Raw genomic sequence first — 18,259 nt, forward strand, 5'->3', positions numbered from 1 at the left:
TGATTTATCATTCATAAACTCCGCTAGCTATGAAATGGCATTTAAAGTAGCATTTTCCTGTCATTTAGATAAGCGACAAAAGGGCCTGGGTGACACAATAGTTGTTTTTAGACTAGTTTGAAAAATCATTAACTGCCGGCAACGCATTACGATCCCCTGAGATAGCAGATGTTAGCCCACCCGCACGACAGGACGGAATTTCGAAAGCACGTAAGAATTTTTTTTAACGTGAATAGAAGTCTTTGAATGCGTGAATACTATCTTTAAAGATGTTTTAAACTATAAATATTTATAGAAATAATGTTTTCTAAGGCTTTTTATGGGAATATAGATGTTTTAGAGGAAATTCAATACCCAAGACCTATGCTACCAGGAACGCATCCCTATCTTCCCTATGTTAAAACGCTCTCGTATAACGCAAATTCGTATAGCGCAAAGACCCCAAGGAACGCATCCCTTGCGCTATACGAGACATGGGTGTACCCTGTTTTTAAAAAAATTTCCCCCATGGTTTTGGATCCCTCCCCCTCCTGAACGAAATTTCTGTGTAATTTTTTAAAATTTCTTCCCAAAACTGAAGCGTCAAAATTAGGGGGAGACTGACTACATTCAGAGAAACAGGGTATTTCTTTCATTTAATTTTGTCACTCATTTTGCATCATGTTATAATATTTTCTGGAGTTTAGGTCAACAAAAAAAGGGGGAAGGTTATATAGGTTATGTAAGTTATATAAGTCATAAAGTTATATAAGTTATGTTGACCTAAACTCCAGGAAATATTGTAACATGTATTAAACGAGGTCAAGATAAGAAGAGAAAAAAAAATAATTATCATTTTGTATCTTCTTTATCCTCTACCCACCTTGCATTTTACCATTCCTTCTTTGCCTTCCTACAACAAGCATTACCTTCTCAAATAATGCCCGATCCTGTTAAATTTTTTTCTTCTTTTTAGATTTAAATAAAATCCTCTAATGAGTCAACTTCTTATATACAGAACCACAAGTTGCAATGTAATTATCTTAAGTCTTTTGGTAATTAAAGCCCAAATTTCTATGTGACAAACTCCCCTTTCAATGATAATACTACCATTGGATTTGATGCCATTTTTTTAACCTTATCTCCATAGTTACCACATTTATCTGAATGTAGTCCTCCCTTTTTTCCAAAAAATGCCCATGGTAAATGTAAAGGACTATTTTCAAAGGTATCTTTTGTTAGAATATTGTATAATTATCTGGTTCTGAGTTATCCTGAAATTTTCAGCTTGATAGCTAATCAGGAAGTGGATTAAGTTGCAAGATTTTACCTGGATGAGACCACAAATAATCTACGGCGCGAGTTAAGAGAAATGTTGTAAAAATGAGCAGTAATAAATTCTGATAAATGCAAATGTTAAAAAAACTATGCCATTTCAGAGAACTAGGGCATTTAGTATGCTGATTTCCAAGATCAATGCAAAATGTAAAGTAACAGTTTTCCTTAGGTCTTCATAGTTTCCATATTCATATCACTTACTCAGTCATTGACCGTGGAGAGTTTAGATAGGGAAAGGTAGAGTTTGATGTCACCATGGATTACAGGAGTACATATTCACAAGGCATTCAGGGCCTATCCCTGGGCCACGTCACGTGCTGAGGGTCGTTTTGTGTGGGGAGTCCAAAGCCCCCGCATGGGATTGGAGCCAAGGACCCTTTGCTCAGAAGCCCAATGCCCTACACACTGGGCTTCCATGCTCCCTTTCCTATCTCTCTGCTTCATAAATACCTATTTTCAAATTAATTGGAGGTACATAATGTGTACTGACATGCTCATTGTAGGTAAGAGCCCTTGTGGTCCGAAAATATACTAAAATTTTCTGCCAGCCAAGTTATTTTGGTCCCTGTATTTTTAAGGCTCTCTCTATGGTGTTTCAGTGCTTGTAGTAGAATGTCACCTGATCAGAAAAACTTTGTACTGCGTGATGTGCTTAGTTAAAGGGAGGAAGTATTGTATACTCAGTATTCTTAGCACATATTTCCAAGATGTTTGTAGATAGATTCCTGAATATAGCAGGATATGGATCAGATAAAGATTTTAATGTGATGCTAAGAAGCTTTAAAAGTTGATGAGTTTTCTAGCACGTACAATGAAATCAAATGATTATCGCCTCACTGCCAAAATATCTCTCTGAGCTCATTGTTTAAATTTTAAAATAAAAATTGGGGAATTTTATGTGTACCATAAATGACTAGTTAATTTTAATTGTGTTAAAAATGTAATTTTAATGGTGTGAATCGATACCCTTAACTCCATGAGACTTCATAATGCAATCATCTTTTGCGTGCTGAAAATTAATTTAGCCAATCACGAGTGTATTTTTGTTGTATGAACAGCCATTCTAGTACTTTAGCAAGACTTGATGCACTACATGGTAATGTTTTGGATTGCACCACTTGTAATAAATAAATCCGCATCCACACAAGCTCATTCAGGTGGTGAGGGCGGGCCTGGCAAGTATGCATCATGTAATTTTTTTCCTCACAAGTAGGGATGGTCGGATCGGATACCTCGGATCCAAATATCCGCATATATTGCCCTTCATCGGATACATCGGATCCAAAGTCACAGAAGAAATCGGATCTGGATCTGAAATTTTGAATAATAGCTTCAGTGAATGCAACGTGCAATAAGGGTGGAAAGAGTTCTGATTCTATCTTTGAATGTGCCGTCGCTTGCGATTCTTGTCCTACTCATGAACCGTTTTGTTTGAAAGCTCTCGCAGAGGTTACGTAGAAGAATTTCAGCCGTCAAAAATAAAAAGGGCTTAATACGACTGGCACATAGTGTGACTCTTCCCAGGAGATTGAACAATCATCAGGGGAATCTCAGCGACAGGAATTTGAAAATGCGTTTGGATCCGAAAATATCCGATCTGAAAGATCCGGCTCCAAAAATCAAGGATCCGATCTAAAGCCGGATCCAATAAATATCCTGGATCCGTCCATCCCTACTCACAAGGAAACTGTAAAATTGCAATCTTAGTAATCTTGAATACTAGTCTTAACTAATCTATAGTAAAAATGATAAAACAAATCGTTTCTTTTAATAAATCCTATGCAATGAAATATAAATTAATGTATTTACACTGACAATATACAGTTTGAACAATCTCACAAGAGAATAGAGGGAGGCGGTCAAAACAAATCTCATAATATCTCACTATGGGGGGTCCAAAAATTGCCAAAATCACCTTACGTAATTAATGGACTAAAGGCATTAGATACACGGAGGTGATTTTTGGATTGCGTTGTTGCAGGATGAGGAAAAAATTCACGTAGATTGATAATATGAGCCACTTGTAATATGCATCCGTAATCTGTGAAATCCCTTGTGTTACTGACAGACTCACTCATTGATCAATGCAAATTCCTGGCCACTTCCAGATGAGTTGCAGAGCTGAAAATTTGCTCAAACATGAGGAACTGTAAATGATTTGAAGGATAATACCAGAAATCCCCACTTTCCCTCACCGTAAAGGTCATTTCGTAATACATTTCTAAGTTACATTTGATTAATTCATCAAGTGTTCAACTATGTTAAACTTATTCATGCGTGAAGGCTACTTACTAGCTAGAGACCCGGGTGTGTTGTTACCCTACAATAAGGGGTGCTAAATATGATGTTAAATGATTGATTACTCAAAAGATGATTGCTTGGTGCCAGATTTAGTCATGCTGGTCGATTTTGATTTATGTTGAAAAATTAAGGATGCCTTTTAAAAGTTGTGTAAATGTTAAGGAATAAAAAATTGATTGCTTTATTTTCATTTCTAGACTCAAAGGTAGATGTGGCTGCCATAAATCATACTTACACCAGAGTTCAAAGCACATGCATGTTTGAGTATCAATGCAGTACAGAAGTGCTGGCAACCACTCAATTATCATCTTACGTTAACTCCATGGTTCAGCATGGATTTAATGAAGAGCTAGCCAGAAGAGTGGATTTGGAGAAGAAAATTGATCCTGTGATAATGAACAGAGCTGCTTGCATTATTCAGAAACATTGGAGGTGCATTCTTGCCAAGAGACAAGCTGAAAAATTGAGATTAACAAAACTGATGGAAATGTGCCAGGCTGCTACAATAATTCAGAAGAATTGGAGGCATTACATGGCACTCAAGTTGGTTGCCAATTTAAGGAAAGAAAAGCTGGAAGCAATGAACATATCTGCTGCTATAATTCAGAGAAGTTGGAGACACACTCAGGCCAAGAGAAGAGCCCGTAAAATGAGACACGAGAGAATTTCTGCTATGAATAAAGCTGCCAGTATGATACAAAGAAATTGGAAGTATTTTGTAGCCAAGAGACAGGCCAGGTCATGGAGGTCTGAAAGAGTTGTAGAAATTAACCATGCTGCCGGTATAATTCAAAGGAATTGGAGGTGTGCTATTGCCAAAAGACAAGCCAGGATATGGAGGTCTGAGAGAGTAGAAGAAATGAACAAAGCTGCTTGTATGATTCAGAGAAATTGGAGGTATTTCGTAGCCAGGAGACAGGCCAGGACATGGAGGTCTGAAAGAATTGTAGAAATTAATAATGCTGCCAATGTAATTCAAAGGAATTGGAGGCATGCTATTGCTAAGAGACAAGCCAGGATATGGAGGTCTGAGAGAGTAGCAGAAATGAACAAAGCTGCTTGTATGATTCAGAGAAATTGGAGGTATTTCGTAGCCAGGAGACAGGCCAAGACATGGAGGTCTGAAAGAATTGTAGAAATTAATAATGCTGCCAGTGTAGTTCAAAGGAATTGGAGGCATGCTATTGCAAAGAGACAAGCAAGAATGTGGAGGTCTGAGAAAGTAGCAGAAATGAACAAGGCTGCCATCATATTTCAGAAGATTTGGAGGAGAAAATTAGCCCTGAGGTTGGCCTCTAAATTGAGAGCAGAGGCAAGAAACAAAGCTGCTTCTGTAGTTCAGAGAAATTGGAGGTATTTTATAGCTAGGAGGAATGCCAGATTAATGAGAGGGGAAAGAATTGCTGCAATCAACGCCGCCGCCACAATAATGCAGAAAAATTGGAGGCGGTTATCAGCCATGAGAACGGCTTCCAAATTGAGAGCTGAGAGGCTAGAAATGATGAACAGGGCTGCTTGTGTCCTCCAGAAATATGCGAGGCGATTCTTAGCTACAAGGCTGCTTGGGAGACTGCGAGCAGAGAGGCTGGAAGCAATGAATGTTGCTGCTTGCACAATCCAGAAGAACTGGAGGGTTGTGTTGGCCAAGAGGAAAGCTGCCCAACTGAGGGAAGCGAGACGTGAGGAAATGAACGCTGCTGTGTGCGTGCTTCAGAAGCACTGGAGGAGAGTCCAGTCTCAGCGGTTGGCTGCTGCACTGAGGGCGGAGAGAGCAAATGACTATTCAGCCTTACGTCAGGAGTTTGCTGAAAAGGTAAATAAATATTATCTTTTGATACCTCCAATGAACAAAGCATTAAAATTTGCATGCCCAACCAAACCCACTCTTCAGAGAACTCACCAATAATAATTTTCTGTCTGGTAGTGCCAGGTGAAGCTCAAGCACTCGGCTCCATCTGAATGTTTCCTACTTTTTGCACCATTGTATTTATTCCTTTTAGTTATGGCACCTGAGATTTATCTTATATCTCCCTTTATGTAGGACATACATATTTGGTATCCAATTCAAATACACCCTCTGCCTTTTTCAATGCATACATATACCATATAAACTGGTGTAAGAGATGCACCCCTATTTTGAGCATCAGAGCTGAAGAAAAAAAATTTGCGGCAATTTTTTAAATCCAATTTTGCTGTGTTGCACGTACGCCTGGACTTTCGAAAGTAATCAAAATTTCCACTTTCAACACTAGAACTTTGCATGGAATTTTCCAGCTAAATTTACCCAATATGTATGGTACCTGGAGATAAGTCTGTATTCACTTGTAGTCTTAACCTTATGATGCTATAATTGGGTTATTCATTGATTTATCTGTATTATTGCTGTCATTAAAATTTAAGAAATAAATGAAAGAAAATAACGAGGAAATTTGAGGAATCCAAAAAGTATTACATATTTACGTATCTATCTGGTAAGTTCCTTTCGGGAAATGCTGCATTGGTAAAATTTTCTGCTTGATGTTTCACTCCTCACACTGGGAGCGTTTTCTTGAAAATGCAGCATTTCCCGAAAGGAACTTACCACATATGTTTATATATTAACTGTTTCAGACACCCAATGTCCCAAGCTTATAGTCTATTTTCAAAATACATATTTATCATCCTGGAATTGAAGGAATCAGAATTGACTTAAGGTGATCAATTTACGATTCATATTCCGTCCCCAAGAATCGGTAGAATCGAGAATCCACATTTGGAATCTATTCATACCCAGTTTATATCACCTCATGTCAGTGTGTCTATTTACTGTTAGATGAAGTAATCTTTTATTCCATATTATTTTCTCCTCCCTTTGTAATGAATCATTGTAGGTGTGTAGTAAATTCCAGCTGGAGATGCCAGCATTTGACCTGATGTACCGACTAGCCTCATCATTGCCTCCTGAGCAAGATGTTTCCCATGCATTCAAGTACATTCAGAATGGCCTCAGGACCAAGATGCTTCCCAACCTGAGTCTGCTCCTGTGCAATAAAGCCACACAGACAGGCAGTGAACCAAATAATGAATTCACCAAGCCCAAGGCGGCATCAGGGATGACTCTTCGTCGCAGGACATTGAATGAGAAGCACGAGGTGCCCAAGACGTCGTCAGGTGTCCGCAGGTGCTTGATGCAGTGCCAAAGGTCCACTCTTGGGCACATGTCACCGATTCGACGGAAGCTGTTGCAGAAGGAGGTTCCCGAAGCAATAAGGTGGTCGAGCGTTGCTGAGGCAGTGGGATGCACCCCAAGGAAGTGAGCCTTCTGCAAGGTTGGTGAATACGTTTAGAGAGTTTATAGCTTTAATTATAATGTTTTCTTCATTTGCCTATGGAAGTGTGGCTTGCTTACGTTTAACTTTGTTTTTGCACATGCATGCAAGCTCTTGATGGTGAAGGAAAACAGGGCATTAAAATTTCCTTTAAAACAAAGTCATTACCATGTTCCATGCCACGCACCACCATTGTTGACGTCACTCAACGTCACTTCTCACTCGACGTCAATGCCATTTAGTGAGACTCCATTTGGCATCTCATTACGCTGATGAAATAAATACTTGGTAGACGTAATCGTAACTCCATTGTAATATGTATTATTAACTCCATTGAAGCCAGGCAGGGAACTTGAAAATTTAGCAAAAATAGCATTTTATTTTATGACAGTTTTTGGTTCTCATGTATTTGTTACAAATTTTCATACAAGAATGTGAATTTAAAGTAGTCCGTTCTTCTGTTGCATAAAATTTCATTTCCATGCAGAGAGAAGTTCTATAAGAAAAGGGTTCAAAGAGGTAATTCATCCCCTCTCATTAATCTGGTGATGATATTTCATAAATGAATGGGAATAATATTTTCCTTTCGTTTCATCACAAGCAGTGTATTAGTTACTGAAATACAACACTTCGTTGTTCAGTGTCTTGACTCTTTGCAAGGGCTGTTGGTCCCATTGTTTTCTCAGTAGCAGATAAAAATTGAAAAAGTAATAATTAGATTTTGAATTGGGCCCTACCTTAATGGGAATGTTCAAACATCTATTCCTGCAATACCTAGCACAGCTCAAGTGGGGTGCATCCTAGTCCCAGAGTAATACAGTAAAACCTCTTTACATCGTAATGGAAGGGACCAAAATTTGGGCAATTTGATGTATGGAGGTTCACTATGGAGAGGTTTTCGTGATAGGCACCATTTTTTCATATCCTTTGGAAATAAAAGGCAGTACTGTCTTTTAAACCATTATATTTATGTGTTTAAACAAACATTCATGCATCAGTGAACATGTATTTATTATTTAAAAATTACAGGAAGTGAGCACTATTGCATGATTTTTACCATGATTCGAGAGAAAATTATGTGATCTCTCTTAATTCAACAGTCACTTAAAATGATTAGGATAGTTGGATACTTTTTTTCTTATCTACTGTTAGGTATGCTCTCATATGGAAACAAAATGGCCTTAACTTAAATTGTTAACGTGAAAATTACAGTATATTAAAGGTGTGTAAGAAAAGAATACCGTATAAGCTTGTGTAAGAGGCGCACCCCTATTTTGAGGATCGAAGCTATAAAGAAAAAAAATTTGCGACATTTTTTTATCCTATCGTGCGGTGTTGCAGACGTATGCCTGGAATTACGACAGTTATCGAAATGTCCTCTTTCAGTACTATTTGAAAGAGGAAATTTTGATAACTGCGGCGGCATAAGAGGGAGTAGAAAGAGTTCCGATCCTCTCTTTGCATACGCCATCGCTCTACGTTGCTTGTCCTACTCACGAACAATTTTGTTTAAAAGCTCTCGCAGGAGTATTGCAATAGAATTGCAGCCGTGGAAAATTTTAAGGCAAAACACGACAGGCAAATGGCATGAGCTTTCCCAAGAGATTGAACAACAATCGGGGCAATCTCAGCGCCGTAGGATAATAACCACGTCGTAGATTTAAGGCCCCTTGCACACACACCGATTTTGGACGGCCGGTAAAATATCGGCCGTCCATATTCCAATAGTGAACAATGGGAGAGCATTGGAGCTTGCACACGTACCGACCACACGCTGGCACAGGCAAAATGCCGCTTAGCTGCCGGCCATTGTCATTGTGGATCGCCTGCGCCGGCTCAAAAACATAGCAACTTATCGTTTGACCGGTAAAAATCCGGCGTGTGTGCAAGCATCGCTTCGCCGGTAAAATATCAGCGAAATATATAAAATATATATTTTACCGGCCGTCCAAAATCGGTGCGTGTGCAAGGGGCCTAACGGAACAACTCTCGGCTCTCCATCAGCCAATGCCTCTACGTTTTTTTCCTTTCCGAGACTCCACAGGAAAATATCAAGTTACAGGGTAACAATGAAAACGTGTTTCATCCCTACCCCATTTCACCAACTGACCTTTTTCGGTCTACCAGGTTCAATTCTCCGAGTTTCTGGGGGTCAAATGCTAGGTAAGTCACCTTCTGAGCTCGAAGATATCTCGATATCTTTCAGCAATTGTATGACACGCAAGAGGTTCTAAAAAGAATTAGACCTAACGCGACGCATATCTGACAGCATTTAAGTTTTTTGAGCAATAATTGATTGACACAAAGATCTATTGCTAAAACAAGGCTACTAATATTCAACATAGTCCAAACAGCACAATTTCGGAAGAAACAAGCGTAGCATTAGCGCATTCAAACAAGACGAGACGGACTGGAAACTTCAGGCAACGCAAACACATTTGTATATCACATTGCTGCGCCTTCGCCCCTTCGCTTTTAAAGCAACGACGTCACATGCAAGATTGGACGTGTTCTTCCCTTGCTCCTTCGCTCATAGCCTCGTAGCTTTAAATACGGAGGGGAGGGAGCCCTCTTCCCCTCGACCTCTCCTTCAGCGCTCTTCACTTATAAGCATTTCCGATTTCTTCTATCCACCATTAAGTCCAACAATGAGCACACTCGTTCGAATTTTTTCAACCGCAGGTTTTGACACCAATATTACTATATGCAGTATAAATGCCGCGGGATGCCCACTCGTGGCAATAAATTTAGCGCGCGCTCCGGAGCGAATCACCCCGCGCGATCTTTTCAATGTTCACCTCTGGGGTACCGACGTGACGGCGCGATGCTTGCAAGAAATTCAAACAGGAGCATTTTTAAAATACGTCACTAAGGGAGAAACTCCCCTGCCTGCCGCTTGATTTTGACCCAGGGTTTCAGAAGACTGACTCACGCTGAAAACCAAGGCCACTCAGCTCCCCTTGAACTTGCAACCGGTGAAGGGGAGGGGGGAAGATAAGAAGTTTGTGTAAGAGGCGCACCCCCATTTTCGGCTGCAATATCTGGGAAAAAAGGTGCGCCTCTTACACGCGCTTATACGGTAACCGTGAAACATTTATCGTTTAAAATGTCATTTCATGTATGTAATTGCAGCTGCATTAATGGTCTCTTGTTGTCTCGGTACGGTTTGTGGAGGTAGTTTTGCCATCTCGGGGGTGTCTCCTTAGTATGATAAGTGGAGGTTTTACGATATAAAGAGGTTCACTATAAAGAGGTTTGCCTATAAATTTACATGTACATCTGATGGGACCGTAGGGGTGGTATGAAGTATAGAGGTTTATGATGTAAAGAGGTTCTCTACATAGAGGTTTTACTGTATGTAGCACCCTACTCAAGTGAAGCCCTAGCCAGAAGTCTTCAAACTGTGATACGAGTAAAAATAATTTTGTCGATTATATGTATGTATAATACATGGTATTACAAGGGCTCATGTTTTGAATGAGTGAATTTAACCTTAGAAGTACATAATCTTGATAATTCCACGTAGCGTTGCGTAGTATTTTTGTGCTATGACTCTGGGAGGAGAGGGACTGTGGTTGTACCCAGTTCTCATACAATTTCATGTAAAATACTTTAGCGGAAATTAAATTATAACCTCAAAAGGAATGATGATAGCTTTCTGTCCAGTTGGTTTTCTGCTTTCTGGGTTTGATTTGTAGTTTTTTTTTACATTTTGGTAGGGGTTGTATGAAGATGTAGATTTGTGTTCTCTGCATAAGTATATTTGTATTTCAAAAGAAGTCTAATGGACTTGAAAAAGATAATCAACAACTTCTCATTTTTTAAAAAGCATTGTCAATAGATGATTGGTACCTTTTAAACTACATTTTTAATCCTATTTTTAAATTTTTTTTTCATCTTAATCATCTGCAAATGCTGATTCTGCCCCGCAACCCATCGCTTCCATGAACAACAACTTTATAGAGCACAGAAGTAAATATTTATTGATAGTTAACTGTTGCTATGATGTCTCTAAATATGTGTTTTTATTTTTATAATTTTATGAATTAGTATTTTAATATTAATACTGTCATTTTTATGGATTTTAACCTGTATGAAACTCATCTATACTTGCATTTCAAAATTTTGATACAACTTCACTTTAAAAAAAACCATAAGACATTGAATATTGAACAAAGTCAACTGTATATATTTTTGTCTAAATAAAGTGTGACTACTCAAATCTCTCATGACTTTTTTAAGGCATTTGATGATGTACCGTATTTAAACAAAATAATTTCTAAAAAAATCACCTTCCCCCTTTACCTATGTGAAGGTTTGCTCTCCGTAAGTTAATGTTCAGCACAGACCCCATATATTTACTAATATGTATTAATTATTCAATTGAAGAATGTTGTAGTTATTGCTTTTATTAATTTACTTAATGCTTATGTGACATTGTTTATTATATCACACTAGCTGACCCAGCAAATGTTGTTTTGCCGTATAAATTATTTCTAGTAAATATTTTGGTGGTCAAATAAAAATAACTAATTTATTGTAAGTGTGTGGTTATGTGGTATATGACTGAAAGAGTAAGATGTTGTGAACGATGTTGACTTTGTTCTTTTAACTAAAAATCCTGCCTTGTGACCATGAATTCCCAGCTCCAAGTTTCCCACTTCTCTGGGTGCTATACTTCCCGAGCAACGCCGGGTGGCCTGCTAGTAATCAATAAATTTCAAATGACATCTCTGTCACAAATTATGACTATTAATAAAATAACATTATGAGCCACTTAGTTCAATAGAGTGTACGATATTTTTAGTAAATCTATCTGTAGCTAAAACAAACAAACTGAATTGTTTACCCACGTGTGAACATGCCACATACAACTTACCGTATGAAGAACACGGTGTGCCTCAAAGCCATAAAAAGACATCGTTTGGCTTTGAGAATTTTCATTGCGAATGCCAATGTAATTGGAAATTGAACCCATTTGTATTCAATTGGCACATCTGTCAGAATAATAAGGATTCGCGATAGTAATACATCTCCATGGAACATGCCATTCATAATTTATGGTGATAGAAAGAGATTTGAAACGACATACGTAAATAATACTGACGGTCATCAAGGGGACAGTAAGCCTAAAATGCTAAAATTTCAACTTCTTTTGGATGTTTTTTTTTCTATATTCACCGTAAATCATGAGGAAAACGACATTCGATTGCAAGAATAAGAACGTGCATTTCTTTTTCTTTCCTTTGGTATATCTGTGTCTCAACTTAATGAGAACATTATCACTAATTTAAAAATGGAAAAGAAAAAAGGTCTTTAAAACAAACTTTACATGTATTTCATGTGGAAATGACTCAGGGCCGGAGAAGAATGAAAAATAGTTAACAACATATTCTCAGTCCTACCAAACATACACACCAAATTTCATAGGAATCGGTCCTGCTGTTTCAGAGGAGTTGGTCTACAAAAAACCGTGACATGAGAATTTTATATACTAGACATTATTATCGATTTACTCGCTTCTACGATATCGCAGGAGTTGGAAGCGAGTTATTGAACAAGCTTGATCGTATTTGATCGCAACTGATTAAAAAGAACAGCATGTGCTTTTCTTGCTGGGTAGAACTCTTTGTTAACAAAAATTACCATCGTTCATATGTTGACAGGAGAAGAGAGATTCAGTTACAAGCTTAAACTAAGAGTGTTAGACTTCACTAAGGAGCATGGAAAAAAGAGCAGTAGCAATGAATTTTGGTCCACCACCTACCAAATAAATTATATGTTCCTGGTGGCTGCAGGAAGATCAATTAAAGACTGCTAAAAAATAAAAATACAATCTTCAATGCCCAGTCCCATGTTGGCCTGAACTAGAAAATGTCATTAAAAAGTGGGTAGAAGTTAAAAGGAATTCAGGGATAAGTGTTTCAACAAAAATGGTAATGAGAACAGAGGATTACCAGAAAAACGAGGGATTTGGAATTGTTATGTACATACCATGTTCAGCTGTATCAAGTATTTTTATGAATAAATTGATAGTTTTCTGGCGATTATATCAATGATTTTGCCACCTATTTGGCTTTTCTGCAGCGTAAGAGCTAAGAGGAACTAACAGTAGTTGTTGAGGTGCCGAGCCTTCGCACGGACTTGTTTTTGTGGGTGCAATGCTGGAGAATGGGTGCATATTAGGGGCGGTCATCAAACAACTTTTTTTCAACATTCAAAGTTTGACATGGTTTGACATATGTCAAAATGTAGCCCAAGTTACCAAATGAACAGAGAAAAAATTTTGTTCCTGTAGGTTTGACATCCTGCAGTGGCGAGAAGGTTGTTTATGTTGAGTGTAGGCAACCCTCGACACACACCCTCTTTTAATGCTATTTCGGCTGTAAATGTCTTGATTGAAAAAGTTTATTCAGCCGATTCTGCGCCATTCATGTCTGAAATTGTTGAGGTAAGCCACAAAGATTGAATAGTCACGTTTTTTTATACAATAACTCGTCCTAAAATGCAAAGAAATGTGAAAAACTATGAAAATTTCTTAATAAATGGCATATGTTTTAATATGCTGTACTCCTATGGGCATGATCACACTGATATGACCTTTCCACTTATGTAGTACAATACCTTTCCCCTCTCCCATCCTGAAGTAAGGATCTCCTCATCTCCCTATGGCCCGCCGATAAACTAATGTCAACAAACAGCTCAGGCTACATTGTCTACGAAAAAGGCTCCGAGTTCCAAATTTTGCAGCTCTTCGCCCACCATGGGAACTAGTGCCACTCCAGCTCTCAGGGCGACTAAGAACTCACCACATGGAGTTTGCAGCAGCTCGAGCTCCTCCCGTATTCACCCAGACATTCAGCACTAGCATCTAATGCTGAATGGCTGCTTTCCACAATTGAACTAGAAATATTGAATAATACACTAATATAAATTTGCAAAATGGAATGTAAAGGGATAATAACATAACAGAAAATGGATCTAGCCATGTTCCTCTCCCCTTCCAACTATGGAATAATTTTCATTTTTTCGTTCTTGCGTCCTCGTCCAATCCTTCTGTTGGTGAGTTGTGAGCTGTCCCAGTGCCATTTATCAGTCGCTCTTGTGGGCCCAAACAGAAGGGGACCTCTGTTCCTTGGTAAATCAAAGAATCCTGGCAATGCAACTGCTGGAGCATCAGACTGGTAATCAGAAGTTTCTGGGTTCAACTCCCAGTCAGGCTTCATTTTTACCCTCAGATTTCTGGCATTTACAATCAGCCACAACACTGTTGTCCTTGTCCATTTTTTGTAATGTGTTCCTATCCCTTTTTTTCCACATCTGCGAGTTTATAATATGAAGTGAATGTTTACAATTATGGTGCTGTGTGAATGAAGGAAGGGGTAATTACTGAATAAATACTTGTCGCTATATATCCACGTAAAATTTATTCACGGAGTCAACATGCTTCTCTGGGCTGCGTACAATCTACTGGACTTACTTGAGTCCCAATGATGCAGCAGTGCAGTACAGCAAGGTGTTCACCCCAGCACTTGCAGCATTTCAGTGCACATGGATAGCAACATACACTGCTCCGGTGCAGCCCCGTCACACCTATAGCAACGTGAGTCCATTGTGCAGTGGCGACAACACTCATAATTATGAACCCATTATTTATACTCATTGTCAGCTATGTATTGTCCAGCTGCCGGCAAGTATACATACCACCTCTTCAGCATTATTGATTGTGCATTAAATAAGGGATAAATAGCACAGCAAGTTTAAATAACCAGTATTACCTTTCCAGTACAATGGACCCACTGTGTAGTGAAAGAGCACTGGCTCTGGGTTTGCAAGCAATTGTGGTTGCTTTGTTCAATTTAAATAATGCTTCTCTATCAATATTTTATGCTATGTATGGATCGCTCCACCATTCAACTAAAGTGCTGGTGGTGGTGTGGGATACTGTGGTTGTTTGTATCTTTACATTGATGCCAAGTGAGTGAGATTGACTTAACTACCAGTTCCACATGGTGTCAACTGAATCATAGGTGGAGCAGCTGGTTGCTGCGCATGATTGCTTAGTTTAAAGGCCGTTTTACTCGGGGCACGGAATTGTGCAGGTTAGAGCTGCATTTATTTCTTAAATGGAATTGTGCGAATGCATGAACGAAATTAGAACAGGGGCTATTTTGCCGTCTCGCATCCACGCATTCTCACATGTGTTCTAGCAATACACCACTTTACACGACGCAATTTTGATTGTGCCTTTGCATGTATGTCAGATTGCGCAATTCTGTGTACCATGTAAAACGGCCTTAACAAAGTTTTACAACATCTTCAGAGTATATTGGGGTAAGGCCTTCTAGGATGGAACATGAGAAGCAGTCGTCAGTTTCATACTACCTATCCAGTATGTAATGCTCAAATTTGCTGTATTATTTTAGTTTTCCTAATTAGATCATACTGAATCCTCGTTTGTTGCAAGATTGAATTTCATAGCCTCCAGGAACCACAAAATGCAGGGAATTTTCCTCCATATGTTGACGTTAGCCAGTCACTGCCTCTCAAACCCCCTGTAAATGGAATAACCCAGGGACCAACTGCCACTCTCGTACCCACCTTTGGGCAGCTCTCCTTACGCGAACTTATTCGTAGCATACCTCACATAGATTTTGCCTCATTCAAATTGCATGAAACCTTTCTACATTATTCACGTCAATGTACCTTTTCTTTACAATATGACTAAGAAGCATGGAGGTAGCAGAGGTTTACATAATGATTCATTGGGTGCCCAATGGACGACACTGTGCTCGGCAATAGCCAGCTGTCTTCACATATTGGCATGATTACATGTGTCTCCGGAGTTCCTCAATTCACTCACAACAGTCAATTTTGCTCAAAATGGCACCACGAAAATCCTACACCACACTTTGAACTTGAGTTTTGTAATGGTGGAGGGGTTTCACTGGTTTTTGTAATGCATGGTGAGGGTATGCAGTACTGCGCATCAAGCAGAGATTTTTAAAACATAATTTCTTTAGAAATAGACATGGATATGAAATACATTTGCACTGACATGACCAATGAACTGGAGAAAAAACACTGGCTTTGCAAACTGCAAATATTATATCTATACCTATATTATTTTACCCAGTGGTGAAAGTATGGAGGGGGGGTCTGATCCTCGAGGATCCAAATCCTCAGAGAAATTTTTAAAAAATATTTAAAACCATTATGTCTAGTTTTGACCAATAATAACAGCATCTGCTTAAGTTAAAGATCATTTATTGATATGATGTGCAGTGAGACAAGCCACTGAACAGGGGCGCAGCTAGGAATTAAGGCTGGGGGGGTTTAGGTGCAAGTAATGCCGGGGTGTGTGGGGGTATGGAATACCCAACAGGATATGCGGTAGGTGCGAGATTAACAAATTGTGGAATTTTAAGATAAATGGTTCAAAATGGTGAGTTTTCGGTTTTCTGAGGAATATATCATTAATCCTTACACGATTCTATTAGTAATATCAATCCAATTAAGTAAAATGGATTAAACTTAAAATTTCTCTGAGCTCTGGAGGGGGTTTTATCCAGGGACCTCAATGGTTTTATCCTCCAAATCCCCCCCCCCCCCCCCCCCCCCCCCAACGCTGGGCCACTGCCACTTGAAACCTACCGATATCTAACCCCCAAAGACCACTCGATCCCCTCCACAAAGCATATTCCGAATTACGCCACTGACTTCATCATTACCTACTTAATTCAGGCGTGCTGGATTACTATCTACTATTACTTATAGTAGACATGTTACTTGTCCCAGAAGGGTCCCATGCGTTCCAATAAAAAAAACTTTCGCTCCTTTTTCCCCCGACCTCGAACCTATCCGCCACCACCCTGCTGGCAAAGGCTACACTTGGAGCTTATCATCTTGACTCGGAATGTAACAATGTAGTTAAAAAGAATTCAGCTAAAACTAGTATCTGTCACATTTACACATAAGATCGATTTATTCGATACAATCGATATAGTCCGATGGATCCAAAGCGGATTGAGACCAGAATTCAACCCTCTGTTTTAGTCTTTCTCGGATGTCACCTCGCCGTTGCTATCATTTGGAGAACGCCTGACGCATTATAGCATAATTAATTTTCTCGTTACAGTGTTCCTTTTATACTGTAATCGACTCTACGTTATTCCTGTCATCTCATAAAGGATAACTGCAGTTTCTTAAGTGACAACGTGGATGAAAGGTTTGTAGTTAAGGAATTGCGTATTTGTCACATTGTGATTCTGTCTTCACATGACATTGATCAAAAGAGGCTTCTAGGCGTAATGGTTGCACGGCATGTCATCCGTATTGGATGGACTTCGTTGAGCTCGGGCTCCCAGGACCTGCTTGGCCTTAAGAGATTTTGCCACTCCTTCACTTTTGGTTCGTCAATATTTTCATGTGAGAGAGAAAGGAGTAATATGTTTTCTTTGGGGCGGCGCAGTGCTTAATTTCTAAATTTTTAGGTACGAGAACGCATACCTAAGTGTGATGTCCGGTTTTTATAGTTCGCCCGTTGTGGGTGCCGGTGCAGCGCCGAGTTAAGAGTACGCAATTTTTCGTGAGAGGTGCCGGGTTGCCGGTACGCTGTTCCGGCCGAAGTGCAGCAATATGTATTTGGATCTGTGTGTGTTTGGGTAGACATAAGAGTGGACAGCGAATGGAAGAACAGCGGCACGGAACTAGATGAGGGGCGAATTCATTTTCTTTTTCACACATAAGCTGTAATTATGGGGTTGACACAGGTCTGCAGATATGAAGGTGATTGTTTGCCGCATCTACGGGTTTGTGTAATGCCTGATTTTCTGAGTTGTTTTTGTGTATAGGTCAATCTCTGAGCAAGGACCTCGGAGCATGATCAATCCCGTGTGGAATGTGTCCTTCGTATTCTTGGGTTTTTGATTACTCCCGAGGTTCTGTGGTTGGGAAGCGTTGCCCCTTGCCTTTCACCTCTATCCGCCATTCGTTGCGGGGGTATGTGCATTTTGCGACACGCGTGGAATGGGCTTATGATCGCACATTCTACAGGGAAACTGGTTTTCAATTTTGCAGCACTTTTTTTGGCAAATTTAATTCAAAATTTGAAATATATTAGTATCTTTACTTCGTATTCTTGCATTTTACTTGTTATTTTTTTAATTGTTTCCGAGTGTAATGCTATTTTAGTTTAGTTTTAAATGTCTGTTGTACCCTGCAAGCTGCCCCAATAGGACACAGGCTGTTGATATGTTTGGGAATCAAAGCACTATGGAACGTGAGAGGGAGTCATGAGGTTCTACTCCTCTCCCTCACCCCCCCAGAAATGT

At 39.3% G+C, this 18,259-nt stretch overlaps 2 protein-coding genes across 9 annotated transcripts in view; both read left to right on the plus strand.

Moving 5' to 3' along the window:
• Positions 1-11,147, plus strand: part of LOC124156232 — a 28,102-nt gene extending 16,955 nt beyond the window's left edge. Inside the window, exons 7-9 of the mRNA XM_046530643.1 lie at positions 3,816-5,431; positions 6,489-6,926; positions 10,890-11,147. Coding sequence (XP_046386599.1) covers positions 3,816-5,431; positions 6,489-6,914 — 2,042 coding nt within the window. The 3' untranslated portion in view covers positions 6,915-6,926; positions 10,890-11,147. The remainder of the gene's footprint in view (positions 1-3,815; positions 5,432-6,488; positions 6,927-10,889) is intronic.
• Positions 11,148-16,884: 5,737 nt separating this feature from the next.
• LOC124156240 overlaps positions 16,885-18,259 on the plus strand; it is a 36,482-nt gene continuing 35,107 nt past the window's right edge. For 2 of the 8 annotated variants that reach the window (XM_046530679.1, XM_046530687.1), the window contains exon 1: positions 17,447-17,714. In XM_046530679.1, the coding sequence (XP_046386635.1) occupies positions 17,684-17,714 (31 nt within the window). In that variant the 5' untranslated portion in view covers positions 17,447-17,683. Of the gene's footprint in view, positions 17,155-17,442; positions 17,715-18,259 lie in introns of those variants that run through there. The other 6 variants (XM_046530671.1, XM_046530722.1, XM_046530712.1 and 3 more) reach the window with 6 other exon arrangements.

This window comes from Ischnura elegans, chromosome 1 (assembly GCF_921293095.1).
Source record: "Ischnura elegans chromosome 1, ioIscEleg1.1, whole genome shotgun sequence".
Lineage (NCBI taxonomy): Eukaryota > Metazoa > Arthropoda > Insecta > Odonata > Coenagrionidae > Ischnura > Ischnura elegans.